Source organism: Tamandua tetradactyla, chromosome 7, assembly GCF_023851605.1.
Source record: "Tamandua tetradactyla isolate mTamTet1 chromosome 7, mTamTet1.pri, whole genome shotgun sequence".
Classification (NCBI taxonomy): domain Eukaryota; kingdom Metazoa; phylum Chordata; class Mammalia; order Pilosa; family Myrmecophagidae; genus Tamandua; species Tamandua tetradactyla.
In genome coordinates, this window is record NC_135333.1 from 96,025,684 (window position 1) to 96,042,738 (window position 17,055).

Sequence of the window (17,055 nt, forward strand, 5' to 3'; positions counted from 1 at the left end):
ACTCTAGCAAAAATAATCCACAGGTTCACATGTTTAAGAATGTATTTAGCCTTGCCTCAAACTCTAACCATTGATATCACAGAATCATTGGAATTCCATTTGAATAGATCCTTTTCACCTGGTTCTTGATCTTTTAGTGCTCTTATAATATCTGAGCTTTATTAGGACAGTGCAGAGGATACAGTAAAGGAATTAGTTTAATCTGTTGTGTAAACCTTACAAATTCTGTGGAGTGTTGGCAAAATTGATCTCAACATTCCTTTTTGATTACTGTCCATTAGCATATTGAATCAGATATATTTCAACTAGTTATCTCATAATTAAGCCTAATCAGTCACTATCTCAGGTCTTTAAATGTGTCATTTACCTAAATAAGGTTTCAATATCTTTAATTTAGATCTGGTTATGAACTGTTTTCTTACTGTTGAAACCAAACTAAAACTTTGACATGGAGTAGTGAATAATGTGAAGTTTTAATAGCAAAGTTGCACCAAAGCCTTGGAATTGAAATTTGTGTCAGGTAGATTTTTTTATCTGATAGTGAAATGACTCTAGCTGCCCTATTTTAATTGTTGTAATTTTCCCCCCTTAGAAATGCAATCTGAGATGCTGAAATGTATAATTTAAAAGCTAGAGCAAATTGTTACTTACCAGATGATTTATCAGTTGTGGTATAATTATTGAGTACTTATATAGGCATAAATTTCCTGTGCTTCTTTATAGCATAAGTTTTATATGTTTCTTAGAGCAAAATTAGGATGAAATGTTTTTGCATGGATAGCCTAATTTTATTTTTTCTAGGTCCATAACTTAGTGGCAATTGAATTGGCTTATATCAACACAAAACATCCAGACTTCGCTGATGCTTGTGGGTTAATGAACAATAATATAGAGGTAAATACAATTAAAATTGTCTTTTTCAAAGACAGAAAATCTATTGTAACTCACTTATATAAAACTTAGTTAGCATGGGATAAATATAACTTTAAAACATGTATGTATTAGTGTCTTGTTATATGCCATGAAGTATGCTGCAGGCTGTTAACATTATTTTCTTAAATTTAATTCTCAAATTTTTCTGCATTTTTGAAACTGAAAGTCAGAGAGGCTCTTGGAATTCATACTCTATATATTCCACAATCCAGTAAGATGGCAGAGGCCCCTTCTATATCAAAACTCCTCTTCTATGTGTAGGTAGAGAAAAAATTGTAAACGTGGAATTTGGGAACTTGAAGGGACCTGGGTTTGTCATCCTCAACCCCTTAGTTATACAGGTGAGGAACCTGAGGCCCTCAGATAATAATAGTTGTTACTTTAGTGCTTGTTTTGATTGGCACTGTTATGGGAAAGAAGTACCTTTTCTTTAACTAAACAATTTCTATGCTTATTTAGCTCCATAACTGATATCTCCTATTATCAGAAAAAATTCCAAATTGTACACAGTACTAAGTCACTTTCTAAAACACTCCAGAGGGTGGATGAGGCAAGTTATTTTTAAAATTGGCACATAGATACTACTTTAGGGTAAGATTTAGTTATTATAACATTGAATCCAACCTTGGAGAAAACTTGTGTCTGGAACAGTTTTTATCATATTGACAAGACCTTTATGATATGATTTCACATCAGTATTTTTCTACAAATAAATTCCTCTTTCTAAATTTTTTTAAACACTTAACAAAGACTTTTATGTGGAATTCTCATTTAATCTTTACAACAACCCTATAAGGCAGATCATGTTGTTAAGCAATTAAGAAACTAAGGTTTAGAAAGAACTGGTAAGCTGTCCAGTTAACAAAGCAAGTAGGCCAGATTTCTGGCTTCAGAACCAGATAAGGTCACACCTGATTGGTAACAGACTAGGGTAAGAATTCCTGGTCTCCAATTTTCAGATTCAGTGCAATACCAATTAAAATCCCAACAACTTTTGCAGAATAGAAAAAACAGTAACCAAATTTATTTGGAAGGGAATGGTGCCCCAAATACCTAAAAATATCTCGAGAAAGAAAAATGAAATGGGAGGTCTTACACTACCTGACTTTAAAGCATATTATGAAGCTACAGTGGTCAAAACAGCATGTTACTGGCATAAAGATAGCTATACTGACCAGTGGAATAGAACAGTGTTCAGATATAGACCCTTTCATCTATAGACAATTGATCTTTGATAAGGTGGTCAAGCCAACCTACCTGGGACAGAGCACCTTCTTCAATAAATGGTGCTTGAAGAACTGGATATCCATATGTAGAAAAATGAAAGAGGATCCATATCTTACACGTTATATAAAAATTAACTCAAAATGGATCAAAGACCTAAACATTAGAGCTAAGACAATAAAACTTTTAGAAGAAAATGTAGGGACATAGCTTATAAAACTTGTAATGGAAGGCAGTTTCCTAGACCTTACACCCAAAGCACAAGCATTGAAGAAAGAACTAGATAAATGGGATCTCCTCAAAATGAAACACTTCTGTACATCAAAAAACTTGTTTAAGAAAGTAAAAAGGTAGCCTACACAATGGAAGATAACATTTAGAACCCACATATCAGATAAGGGTTTAGTATCCAGAATATATAAAGAGCTTCTTCAACTTAACAACAAAAAGACTTACTACAATTCAATTTAAAAATGGGCAGAAGACATGATCACACACTTCTCAGAAAAAGAAATACAAATTGGTTAAAAGGCACATAAAAAGATGCTCAACTTCACTACTGTTAGGGAAATGCAAATCAAAACCACAATGAGATATCACTGGACACCCACTAGAATGGCCACTAACAAAAAAACAAAAACAAGTGCTGGAGAAGATGTAGAGAAAGAGGCACACTTATCCACTGTTGGTGGGAATGTAAAATGGTACAAGTGCTCTGGAAGGCATTTTGGTGGTTCCTGAGGAAGCTAAATATAAAATTGCTATATGATCCAGCAATCCCATCACTAGGTATATATTCAGAGGACCTGAGGGAAGGACATAAATGGACATTTGCACACCAGTGTTTATAGTAGCATTATTTATGATTGTCAAGAGATGGAAACAGCTCAAATGTCCATCAGTGGATGAGTGGCTAAACAAGCTATGGTATATACATATGATGAAATATTGTACAGCTATAAGACAGAATAAAGTCAAGAAGCATGTAACAACATGGATGAATCTTGAGGACATTATGCTCAGTAAAATTAGCCAGAAATAAAAGGATAAATACCGTATGGTCTCACTGATATGAACTAACATTAATGAGTGAACTGAAGTTAATGAGAGAATTGTCATTAAGAATACAGGGTATCGGACTTCCGGAGAAGATGGCGGCTTAGTAAGACGCGCGGGTCTTAGTTCCTCCTCCAGAAAAGCAACTAAAGAAACAGAAACAATACGAAACAGCTCCCGGAGTCACGACAGAGACCAAAAAGACAGCGTACCCCATTCTGGAACAGCTGAACGGGCAGGGAGAATCTGCTGCGGTGAGATACCCAAGGGGCGCGCGTTTTCCCGGCCGGGGCGGCTGGCGACTGGGCTCCCCTCCACGCACGTGGCTCCCCGGTCTGACTGGGAACGTTGGATAGCGGGGCCCTCCCATCACGCTTGGCGTTTCGGGCCAGCTGGGCAATTAGGACCGGCACTCTCCCAAGTCGCAGCGGCCAGCGACCCCCGCCTCCACGCGCTGTTTCCCAGCCGACTGCTATGCAGACAGACGAGCGCCACGAGCGCCACCTACTGGGCAGGAAAAGAAAAACAGAGCCCAGAGATTTCACAGAAAAAGCTTTCAACCAGCTGGGTCCCACACCCAGGGAAATCTGATCAAATGCCCAGACACCAGCAGAAAATAATGGATGACGCTCGGAAAATTGAAGATATGGCCCAGTCAAAGGAACAAACCAATAGTTCAAATGAGATACAGGAGCTGAGACAACTAATGCTGAATATACGAACAGAAATGGAAAAACTCTTCAAAAACCAAATCAATAAATTGAGGGAGGACATGAAGAAGACATGGGCTGAACAAAAAGAAGAAATAGAAAATCTGAAAAAACAAATCACAGAACTTATGGGAGTGAAGGACAAAGAAGAAAAAATGGAAAAAACAATGGATACCTACAATGGTAGATCTAAAGAGACAGAAGCTACAATTAGTGAACTGGAGGATGGAACATCTGAATTCCAAAAAGAAACAGAAACTATAGGGAAAAGAATGGAAAAACTTGAGCAGGGGATCAGGGAACTGAATGACAATATGAAGTGCACAAATATACGTGTTGTGGGTGTCCCAGAAGGAGAAGAGAAGGGAAAAGGAGGAGAAAAACTAATGGAAGAAATTATCACTGAAAATTTCCCAACTCTTATGAAAGACCTAAATTTGCAGATCCAAGAAGTGCAGCGCACCCCAAAGAGAATAGACCCAAATAGGCATTCTCCAAGACACTTACTAGTTAGAATGTCAGAGGTCAAAGAGAAAGAGAGGATCTTGAAAGCAGCAAGAGAAAAACAATCTGTCACATACAAGGGAAACCCAATAAGACTATGTGTAGATTTCTCAGCAGAAACCATGGAAGCTAGAAGACAGTGGGATGATATATTTAAATTACTATAAGAGAAAAACTGCCAACCAAGACTCCTATATCCAGCAAAATTGTCCTTCAAAAATGAAGGAGAAATTAAAACATTTATAGACAAAAAGTCACTGAGAGAATTTGTGACCAAGAGACCAGCTCTGCAAGAAATACTAAAGGGAGCACTAGAGTCAGATACGAAAAGACAGAAGAGAGAGGTATGGAATAAAGTGTAGAAAGAAGGAAAATCAGATATGATATATATAATACAAAAGCCAAAATGGTAGAGGAAAATATTATCCAAACAGTAATAATACTAAAAGTTAATGGACTGAATTTCCCAATCAAAAGACATAGAATGGCAGAATGGATTACGACCCAGCAATACCACTGCTAGGTATCTACTCAAGGGACTTAAGGGCAAAGACACAGATGGACATTTGCACACCAGTGTTTATAGCAGCATTATCTACAATTGCAAAGAGATGGAAACAGTCAAAATGTTCATCAACAGACGAGTGGCTAAACAAACTGTGGCGTATACCACGATGGAATATTATGCAGCTTTAAGACAGACTAAACTTATGAAGCATGTAATAACATGGATGGACCTAGAGAACATTATGCTGAGTGAGTCTAGCCCAAAACTAAAGGACAAATACTGTATGGTCCCACTGATGTGAACCGACATTCGAGAATCAGCTTGGAATATATCATTGGTAACAGAGACCAGCAGGAGTTAGAAATAGGGTAAGATAATGGGTAATTGGAGCTGAAGGGATACAGACTGTGCAACAGGACTAGATACAAAAACTCAAAAATGGACAGCACGATAATACCTAAGTGTAATGTAACTAGGTTGGAACACTGAATGAAGCTGCACCTGAAATATGGTTTTTTGTTTGTTTGTTTGTGTGTTTGTATCTTTTGTTTTTGTTTTTTTTCTTTTTCTTTTTTATATATATATATATTATTAGTATTATTATTTTAATTCTCTTCTCTATATTAACATTCTATATCTTTTTCTGCTGTTTTGCTAGTTCTTTTCCTAAATCGATGCAAATGTACTAAGAAATGATGATCATACATCTATGTGATGATACTAAGAATTACTGAGTGCATTTGTAGAATGGAATGATTTCTAAATGTTGTGTTAATTTCTTTTCTTTTTTTGATTAATAAAAAAATTTAAAAAAAAAAAAAGAATACAGGGTATCAGGATATAGAAATAGTAGAGATTGGGCAATTGGTGCTCAAGGAACACTGATTGTGCAATAGGACTGACTGTAAAAGTTCAGAAATGGATAGCACGATACTCTCTGATTGTAGCACAATAATATAAGTACTGAATGAAGCTGAATGTGAGTATGATAAGAGGGAGAAGGGCTGGGGGCACGTATGAAACCAGAAGGAAAGATAGAGGATAAAGACTGAGATGGTGTAATTTAGGAATGCCTACAGTGAATGGTGGTGATTAAATGTACAAATAAAAGTGTTTTTATGTGAGGGAGAACAAATGAAAGTCAATAATGCAGGATGTCTAAAATAGATGGTATATGGGAAAAAGTACAGTTGATGCAAGCTAGGGTCTATAGTCAGCAATAACGTTGTTTATTTTTTTCTACTGAACGCAACAAAGACATTATGCCAAAACTAAATGTCAGCAGGTGGAGGGCATGAGAAAGGGGTATGGATTCTTTGTGGAAGAAAAGGAAGTATCTTCAGGAAGATTATGGTGGCAAAGTCATGTATATACACTTAGGTTGGATTGTATGATGTGTGAATCAAACTGTTTAAAAATGAAGAGAGAAATAAGTGCTAGAGAAAAATGCAGAGAAAGAGATGTACTTATTCACTGTTGGTAGGGAAACAGAGATGCAGCCCTTTGGAGGGTTGTGTGGTGGTTCCACTAAGGGCTAGGGGTGGGCTTGTCATAAGATCCCATTGCTGAGTACATACCTGGAGAAACTGAGTGTGGGGACAGGAATGTACATTTGCACACTGGTGGGTGTTTGCAGTCCACTATGTATGGAGGTAACCTAAGGGTACAATGACTGAGGAATGGAAGGGGGAACCCCTGAGCTGCCACGAGAAAGAATGAAGCTGTGAGGCTTGCAACTAGGTGAATGAACCTTGGGTACTGAATGTTGAGTGAAGTGTCAGAAATAGACAAATAGTATCATGCCTCACTTATATGAACTGACTATGATATAAAACTTGGTGAACTGATGTTGAAAGCATGGGTTATCAGGTTGGGGCCAATTGTAAAGGGACCTAGATTATAAGCTTTTTCAGAAGTCACATATATTCACAATTTGTAACTGTTATTTCTAAATCCTGAGATACTAAACTGTTTGTTTATAACCTGGTCATTCCCAGAAATTTCATGTATTTATGTGACACCTGAGACTCAGAATTAGAGCTCTGAAGCCATGAAAGTCAGCAGTATCCCATGCAGGAATTGTTTAAAAAGTTGAAAAAGGGATCTGACTTTCAGTAGAGATATGAATGGCACTGATCTGGAAAGGACTAAAGTAAATCAGAATACAGTGTAAAGGATGATATCATCCATATTTTAAAATGTTAACTTCTGTGTGAGACCAAAAGGAGAGATGTTTATTTGGTGCAAAATTTATATTTTGGGTAGTACATTTCCTAATTTAACTTGTATGGTCAGTTTAGTTGAACACCATAAGTACATGGAATTTTGAATTGGGCATGAGATTTTGTTGGTTTGTCCAGGTTAGTGTGATGCCCCAATAAATTCCAGAATGATACGAATAGTGAATAAAGAAGTATTTGCTTGCAGAGTCCCCTTGGGGGGCTGGGAAGAAAGGAGGAAAAATTCAACTTCCCCTTTTGGAGAATTTCTCATATTCTTGCAAGCAGAGGAGACAACCAAGTCAAGAGACCAAGCCCTCATCTTGGGGTTTGTCCTTTTCCTGCAAAGGATAGGCTAGGCCTACTTAAAATTAGGCCTAAAGTCACCCCCAGAGGGCCCCCTTTGCTCCTCAGATGTCTCTGACGTGGCAGGTGAGCTCACTGTCCTCCCACCCTCCCCACCCCCACTTGGGACATGACTCCCAGGGGTATAAATCTCCCTGGCAACATGGGACAGAAATCCTGGGATGACCCAGCTTCAAGGGATTGAGAAAGCCTTCTTGACCAAAAGGGGGAAGAGAGAAATGAGCAAAATAAAGTTTCAGTGGCTGAGAGATTTCAAACAGAGTTGAGAGGTTACCCTGGAGGTTATTCTTACTCATTATATTGATACTCCTTGGGTTATGGTGTATTAGAGTGGCAAGAGGGAAGTACCTGAAACTGTTGAGCTGTGTTCCAGTAACCTTGATTCTTGAAGACAATTGTATAACAACACGGCTTTTACAGTGTGGCTGTGTGATTGTGAAAAACTTGTGTCTGATGCTCTTTTTATCCAGGATATGGACAGAAGAGTAAAAAATATGGATGGAGAATGAATAAGTAATGGGGGAGGGCAAAGGTTGAAATAAATTGGGTAGATGGAAATACTCAGTGGTCAGTGAGAGGGAGGGGTAAGGGATGTGGTATGTAAGAATTTTTCATTTTTGTTATTTCTTTTTCTGGAGTGATGCAGAAAAATGGTCGTGGTTATGAATGCACAACTATGTAATGATATTGTGAGCCATGGATTGTAAACCATGTATGGAATATTTGTATGTTAAGATTAAGCAGTAAAAATAAATAACATAATAATAATGTTAAAAAAAAAAAGAATTCCTGATCTCTAGATGCTTTACCTTTTGTATCCCTCTTCAGTTAAACATATATGTTATCACATTCTGGAGACTGTTAAAATCCGTGTATTTTTATCTGCTGTATTTTTTCTAACTGGATCACTTAGCAGTGCAAAAAATGAAAATGGGTCGTTTCTATCAAAAAAAATTCTTATACATAAAACATCACTATAAAGCTTTGTTACTTTTTTTGCATGTATTTTTTTCTTGCAACTGTTACTTCTTCAAAGAAGTTGAAGGTTTACAGAAAAATCATGCTTAAAATACAGTTGCCATGTATACCACCCTACTAACACTTTGCATTAGTGTGGTAACTGTTACAATTCATGAAAGAACAATAATAATTGTATTATTAACTATAGTCCATCACTTATAGTAGGATTCACCATTGTATAGTGCTTTTAAAAGTTTCTAGTAACATACACAATCTAAAATTTTCCCTTTTAATCACATTCAAATATATAATTTAGTGCTGCTAATTACATTCACAATACTGTGCTTCTATCACCATCATCCATTAATTTTGGCAAGTTTGAAAGTGTTTATGAAATGCTTTCCATTTAGGAGCAGTTTTGACTTTAACCTAAATGCCTTTCTATTCTATTTTTTGCTGCCTGTCAAAGACAGGCATGTATATTCTTGTATATCTTCATAATTTTGCAGCTATTATGGTTCTTGGCATTTAGCAGGTACTCAGTACATATTGATGTGAATTTAACACAGTTTCTGTAGCTCTGTACCACAGTAACTTTGCTACTACTAGCAAATTAGAACGGTTGATCAGTCTGTTAATTAGATGGGTTACAAAAGAACTGTCAGTTTCAGTGCTACATTTATTCCCTTAAGATAGTTTACAGTAGAGAAAAATATAACATTCTTACAGGATACTTTTTAAAGTAATGGTTTTGGATAATGGAGACTGTGTGAACTTAACTATAAAAGTATGCAGATTAGAGTGGCTTTTAAAAACTGCCTAAGTTTTCTATGATCTGTGTACTTCATGCTACCTGGCATGCTGAAGGCTTAGACCCCACATTATGCAGGAACACATTTATTAAATATCAATGTTTCTTAACGTCGTGGGAATGTCCACTAGTCCTCATCTGAAAATCTCTGGTATAGGGAGCCACTGTCACTTGACATTGTATTCCCCAGGCATGTTGGGGCAGAAAAAAATTGAGAAGCATTGGGTTAAGTTATTTGCTTTAAAATACTTATAACTATGGCAAGAGTCCCAGTAGAGAGAGAGGATATAATTGTAAACTACTGCACACTTTTCAGTTAAGCTGAATATTTTTTGGTTGGCATATATCTCCATGCTCTTGTAATTGTTCTTTTCTTTACTGGTTTTGTTTTATAGGAACAAAGGAGAAACAGACTAGCAAGAGAATTACCTTCAGCTGTATCACGAGACAAGGTAAAAATAATGTTTGTTAAGCATATTTCCAATACCAATGGATGGATTGGTGAGCATTAGAATATTACTTGTTTTTTTTTTCTGATCTCCCTCTAATACCCCACTGAAAGTATTTCATTGAGTAAAAGTATGCAAATTTTAAATATGCTTTGAGTAATTTAAAGATAATATTTTTAATAAATGGGTTAAATTCTTAAAGATGGTTTTTAAGCTTCAAGCTTTTTAAAAAAATTGACAGTAACTTTAGCTTTGTAAAAAAAGAAATTAGTTGAAATACTAATGACTTGATAATAGAAGGGTGTTTTTGGAGAGGTGAGACAAATGCATATAACTGAAGTTTTAGTTACCTGTAATACTTGTCATAGTTGTCCGTGTTAAAATGTTTATGTATATAAAAATCTGTTAGCTTGCCTTCTTTATCAGAGCTATCAATTGAAATACAAATGAAGTTTTTGGATTAGGATTTTTCTTAGGTATTCACGTGAAGAAAGCCTTCAATGAAGGTGACAACAGTATAGGAAATTAGGCAAAATAAACATTAATTTTACCTCCCATGGTTACTTTTGTTTTTCATGTTATTTTACTATTTTGTTACAGAGGGGAAAAAAATTCACATTTATTGAATGTATCTGAAGGCATTTTTTTTTTGGCATCCTTGATTTTTTTCCCTGCATTTTTTGCCTTTAGTCTTCTAAAGTTCCAAGTGCTTTGGCACCTGCCTCCCAGGAGCCCTCCCCTGCTGCTTCTGCTGAGGCTGATGGCAAGGTCTGTTCTGATTATTAATCTAAGCCTGCATGCAACATAAACATCTGGAAACAATAAATAGAATATTAATATGGGATATTGTATTAAGGTCAGATCATTTTAGTTTAATAGAAGTTCTTGAAATGTTCATTCTGAAAATTTTCAAATTATATAACAATGGAAACTTCATAAAATAAACTGTAAACATGCTTTTGCTTGTGATATGGAAGTTTAAAGAGGAAATTATCCTATCCTTTTTGAATTTCAAGCCATTGGTATTTAAATTTTGCTTGTTAAATTGCATGTTTTAACATATCTCTTAACAGTTAATTCAGGACAGCAGAAGAGAAACTAAAAATGTGAGTCTTTTGCTTCAGAATGGAAATGTTGGTATCTTTGGTTCTCACCGAAACATTGTCTTCAAAACCATTGAAGAACCTGTTTGTACAGTGCCATCTATCTCTTGTTGTCTGTGTTACATTCTTTTGTTCCTTTAAACTAACTTTCCTAAGATGGCATTAATTCTAGTTTTAACATTGTTTTAATTAATAACACTATATTCTATTACCTTCAACAATAGTCTTGAATTTAGTATTTTGGTAGATATTAAGATTTCAGAGGATATTTTACTTCTGGACATTTCCTATTCCAAGGTTTTGTGATCTGTCCAGTACTAACAGACATTCATTCATTGCTTCTTTCTTATGCTTACATTCAGTATGCAGTTGTCACACTAAATATATAGCTTAGTAGATGCTTCAACAGCTTAAGCAAATTTAAAACGGGGGAGTGTGAATTTAGGACTGTAAATATATATATACATATGAATTTTGATAGCTTCTTAGAAAATTACGTATCTGTAAATTGTTATTTCTAGTGCTTCTGTCATTTAGCTCTTTTCTTTGCTTATTGTCCAGATTTAAGGTTATGAACTTCAAATAAAACTTTATAAATGCCTTATATTTTCTCAGCTCACTGTCCTCAAATCTCAAAATCCCATATAAATTATTGCACAACTTTTATTTTATTCATGGCATCACATTGAATGTGGTCTTCCCTTAAAATTTCATTTGATATGTCATTTGTGTATAGTTCAAAAGCATTAAAAATATGATTACTTATTTTTAAATTAATATGTAATGTAGATATACTGCCTATATTTAGATGTAGCTCACCTTAACTAAAAAACATTCTAGAAACATATTTTAACCAATATATTGATTCAGAATGGTATAAAAACTTAAAAAAATATTTTACTTCTGGACATTTCCTATTCTAAGATTTTGTGATCCGTCCAGTACTAACAGACAATCCTTCATTGCTTCTTTCTTATGCTTACGTTCAGTATGCATATTTAGTTGTCACACTAAATATATATGTTTATTATATAGAAAAAAAATTTTTTTTTCTAAGAACTGCCTGGTAAACACTCCTCTGTTAAGTTTACATAAACTTTTTATTTTTGTCTGTAAACTTCAGATGTCATTTTATCTCCCATTTTAGATATAATATCCTAAGGAGCAGAAAACTTCTCTCAAATATTGACGAATTATCTATTTTTTCCATTATCCCGTTAGTCACTTTTTCTAGAATTTTCTAGAATTTTTCAAGATTCTAACAGATACCCTAGAAACCAGAAAAAGAAAGTACCTAGGAAGTTTTTGAAAAGCTGGCAAATGATAATAATAGAAAGAAAAAAAAAAAGGATCTAAATTGGCTGGGTTCCAATTATATACACTACCCACCATCATTTGTCATTTGTCTAAATAGATTAAACTCCAAATAGGTATATACTATATGTTCTCCTTGACTCCTGTCAAAGAAAATGAACTTCTGTATAGCACTAATGTCCGATGTGATACAGTTGGTATAGGTTTTGGTCTGTTTTTTTCAGGCTGCATCTGGAAGTGGTGGTGTCGGAGATGCCATTCAAGAACCAACAACAGGCAACTGGAGAGGAATGTTGAAAACTTCAAAAGCTGAAGAGTTATTAGCTGAAGAAAAATCAAAACCAATTCCAATTATGCCAGCCAGTCCACAAAAAGGCCATGCTGTGAATCTCCTGGATGTGGTAAGCCATGAGAATTTGGTTCAGGATTTAAAAAGACAAAAAGACTTAGTTAAGATCAAAAAATCTAAAGTTTCATAAACTGTTTTAACTTTTGAAATTCTAAATGTTGCCATTTCAAGATGACACAAAATTACTTTTTTCTCTCCCTCTAATCCCATTTAGCCAGTTCCTGTTGCACGAAAACTATCTGCCCGTGAACAGCGAGATTGTGAAGTTATTGAACGACTCATCAAATCATATTTTCTTATTGTCAGAAAGAATATTCAAGACAGGTTAGCATTACTTAATATAACTTACAGGCTAAAGTACTGTTGGAATCATTTGTTTTTTTAATTGAAGATAAATTTATTTTCAATTTTTATCCTAATCAAATGGATTACCCAGTAGTCTGAATAACTACTGCAGCAAGACTCAGTTATTGTGTTAATAAGGAATGATTAGGACTTGATATCAGTTAGTAAAGCTATTAAGAAATGAGATGCTTTTTTCTCAATTTTTAGTTTTATTAGTTTTTGTCAATTATACTACTTTGTCTTTTTAATTATTTGATGCTGCAAAGTATCATATTAAATGTTTTTTATAAGGAAATAGATTTCATTTTTTTCAATTCAGGATGTTTTCTCATGAGTCCAGTGCCTAGTGTTTCTACTTCTTCATGTTGCCTGTGATGCTATTTCAAAAATAAGATAGGGAGAACAGAAAATTTGTTGTGTAAAGTAATTCTATTAGAAAATATTCTATATCAAACTTCTGGTAATATTTTATTAGCAGTAAGAGAAATTGTATTGCACAGAGAAAGAAGTAAAAGCCAGATAGTCTAATACTTCATGTTGAATTGATAATTTTGCCTGCAGAATTATTTTAGCTTATAATGTGTGGTAGAAATAATTGTTTTCTACACTGTGGCCTGAAGAAAATTTTCCAGGCCCTTTTGTCTTGCTTATTGCACCCATCCTGTGCAGTTTCTTTTTTTAAAGATATAATTCATACACCATAAAATCATAAAATTCATGCTTTTGAGGTATACTATTAGTAGTTTGTAGATGGGTAACAGGGTTGTACAAACATCACCAGGTGGTTCCAAGACATTTTCTATTTATAGATTTTTCTATTCTGGACATTGTAAAGGGAATCATAATAATATATGGCCCTTTTGTGTCTGGCTTTCACTCAGCATGACATTTTCAAGGTTCATCCCTATTGTAGCATGTATCAGTACTTCATTCTTTTTTTAACTAAATATTCCATTGTATTACTGTACTGTTTTGTTTATTCATTTACCTGTTGATGAACATTTGGTTTTCCCCCCACTTTTTGGCCATTATGAATTTGCCCTTGCCAGGATTTTGATAAAAGGGATAATAACAGATTATCGTGATATAAGGGATGATAATGACAGGTTAAGAATTGTGACTTTTCTTAATGTTTGATTATAATAAACTGAAAATTTGAAGGGCAGTTATGCCATTAAGTAAGGAAATGTCTGAAGTAATACAATGTATTATCTTTATTATTTTATGAGGTCAGAATTTAAAACCAAATTTTTAAGAGTAAAAATGTTTCCCAAAATTTTGGTTTTTTTTTGCAGTGTGCCAAAGGCAGTGATGCATTTTTTGGTTAATCATGTGAAAGATACTCTTCAGAGTGAGTTGGTAGGACAACTGTATAAATCATCCTTATTGGATGATCTTCTGACTGAATCTGAGGATATGGCACAGCGTAGGAAAGAAGCAGCTGATATGCTGAAGGTATAAATATTTATTGTCTAAAATGCATTCTGATCCTTGCATATATATGTTCTTATATTATAGCTAGTTATCTCCTTGTTGGTACTTGATTAGATTCAAATTCCAGAGCAGAGACTGGTTACTATATACCTAACATACGTAATCTCAGAGAATTATCCCACATGATTCACAGATTCTTTGATATTATATCTTAATAAGCCATTCTAATTTTTATCTCCTTTAATGCAGGCATTACAAGGAGCCAGTCAAATTATTGCTGAAATCCGAGAGACTCATCTTTGGTAAAGAGAATTACATGATACGAGAGACATTGTTGACTTGCAACTTGCTAGTTACTACCTACTTAAGTAGAATTTTATTTATGAACTCCTGTGTATTGCAGTGGTATGAATCTGCTCATGTAAAGACTGGCTATAAACTGAAAAGTATATGCTGTATTGCAGAACAAATCACATTTAATCCAAATAATAAATGGCTGTTTGTAAAGTTTTCCATTATATATCAAATATACACTAAGTCTGTCTTGTGACAGTTTCACTTGAATTTGAAAAGACCTGTTAGTGTTCTAGTAGTTCAAGCAGTGTGCCTGTGGGTAAGATGACTTGTGTAATCTTTATTAGTAGTGTTAAAGCCTCTGCCATAGTCCTTCAAGAAGAAAGCAACAAACCAATATTTCTTATGACTATAATGCATGCACTGTATATACTCATCTGGCTTTGAAAGATGTGGGTTGGCAAATTACTCACATAGTCTCTGTTATTTACAGCTTTTTTGAGCTTCTCTGCAACCTCTGATGTGTTAGTAAGAAAGCTGAACACAGAAGACGTATAACATTAACAATGATGGGGTATGCAAAATGTGCAACTAACATTGCTCTTCCATTTCTGGTTCTTCATTGCCCTAGTGCATTAAACATACTCTTACTCTTAATTAAACCTGGAAGCATGAATTACATTAAAAAAATTGATTATGATGGCCAGTTCCTTTTAATTTAAAGAGGTTCCAATGAAGGCCTAAATTCCCTTTGGTTTGCAAATACAGTAGTAGATACTATATTAAGATAAATCTTTAAAATTGGGCACTGACACCGTATTCCCAAGATTCACTTTGAGGTGTGACTTAAAACCAAATACCATGATCATTTAGTGTAATATTCTATCTTCTCTGCTTTATAAAGGTCGGTAATAGCTACTTTTTTTGCTTTGTACCACAAAATACATTAAATGGAGGTATGTAAATACAGATGAAACTTTATAATTTAAACAAAAATATAGACACATAAAAACTAAAGGCTTATCAACTACTGAATTGCATTCAGGGGTTGGGAATGGAGGTTTAGAATATAAAATTCCCCAGGTGATTCTTGATATCTGCAATAGATTTTAAGTTTTTGGTAGAAATCCTTAAAACATATAGGTCCATTTCTTTGAACAGATAACACCTTAATACATTATATATCGCAGATACTAAAATTTCAAGTTATGACCAGAACTAATGAAGGACTACTGGCAGGTAAAATATGAATATGTTCTTTTACTTAAATTTATGGTACCCATTCACTAAGAAACAGACTCTGCACTGATCTCAAACATTAAAAAAAACTAGAATTGGTCTGATATGACAGTGGTACTATTTAAAAATCTGTAACTTAGCATCTTGACAGAATACATGCAATCATGTTTCTGATTGCATGAATACATGCAATCATACATGTTAGCATACTTAATCACTCTGCCATAATTAAACATCAGTTTTGAAATTATAGCCATAATTTACTTACTTCAGATAGTAGATCAAAGTACCATTCTGGAATGCCATGGCTATTGAACTAGTGAGGGAGAAAACATCTTATAATGCACTTTTCTCCATCATATCAACAGATTCCATCTTACAAAATGTTAGGTTTAAAGCCATGCTGTGGTAATGCACTTGCTAGTACAAAAAAAAACAGAAGCAAGAAACTTACAGAAACAGCTAAACTTCCTTTGCTGGTCCTTAAAATAGTGAACTTCTGAATGTAGAGATGATCTCTGACATTTATAAGGAAAACTTGTATGTTGTTGCTATGAAAATAAAATTGCTGGGATGAAATGACATTGAAGTTTGTCAATAAATGATTACTTCCTAAATTGGTTTTAAGTTTACTCCCAGAGAAAGGTTTAGATGAACTATGTTTCTTTTTAGCAATAAAATCTACTTTGGAATGTAAATACAGCTTATATACTGCACCAAAAGTTTTGCAGTTTTTTCCTATTAAATTCCTACAACTCAATGAGGTGTATTATTACATCTCCATTTTTGCATATGAGGACACAGTAACTTGCTCCAAGTAATCCAGATAGTAAATGGCTAGAATTTGAACACTGAAGCTATCACTGCTGCCTGTAACAGGGTTTTCTATAAGAAGTTGTGAACCTTTTATGTGATGTTCACTTGATCCTCATGGAAAGAGGATCAAGTGAATCAAATACTTTGATTTTATACATGTGAAAACAGTCCTGGACAGTTAATTTGCCTAATGTTTGGAGAGCTGAATTCAGTCTTAAAGAATACCAAATCCTTTAAAGTTTGCTCTGAGAACTTCTAATATCTGTTTATCTTTTGATAGTCTCATGACTGGATATTTGGTATGTTTGCCTCTGTTTTACTGCTTTGGTCATGTCACTTTTTAGTTTACCTCAAGTGGCAATCTGCTTGGGACAGAAGTTGAAACTTAAAACTAATTTGAAATTATCCAAATTTAAAACAT

General features: G+C 34.5%; 1 protein-coding gene across 9 annotated transcripts in view; it reads left to right on the forward strand.

Moving 5' to 3' along the window:
* The window catches only part of DNM1L (dynamin 1 like), a 79,807-nt gene extending 62,887 nt beyond the window's left edge, over window positions 1-16,920 (forward strand). The window contains exons 12-20 of one of the 9 annotated variants that reach the window (XM_077170488.1): window positions 802-894; window positions 9,687-9,743; window positions 10,431-10,508; window positions 10,814-10,846; window positions 12,382-12,558; window positions 12,721-12,830; window positions 14,147-14,306; window positions 14,535-14,587; window positions 15,073-16,920. In XM_077170488.1, the coding sequence (XP_077026603.1) occupies window positions 802-894; window positions 9,687-9,743; window positions 10,431-10,508; window positions 10,814-10,846; window positions 12,382-12,558; window positions 12,721-12,830; window positions 14,147-14,306; window positions 14,535-14,587; window positions 15,073-15,100 (789 nt within the window). In that variant the 3' untranslated portion in view covers window positions 15,101-16,920. Of the gene's footprint in view, window positions 1-801; window positions 895-9,686; window positions 9,744-10,430; window positions 10,509-10,813; window positions 10,847-12,381; window positions 12,559-12,720; window positions 12,831-14,146; window positions 14,307-14,534; window positions 14,850-15,072 lie in introns of those variants that run through there. The other 8 variants (XM_077170484.1, XM_077170486.1, XM_077170489.1 and 5 more) reach the window with 8 other exon arrangements.
* The last annotated feature ends 135 nt before the right edge of the window (window positions 16,921-17,055 follow it).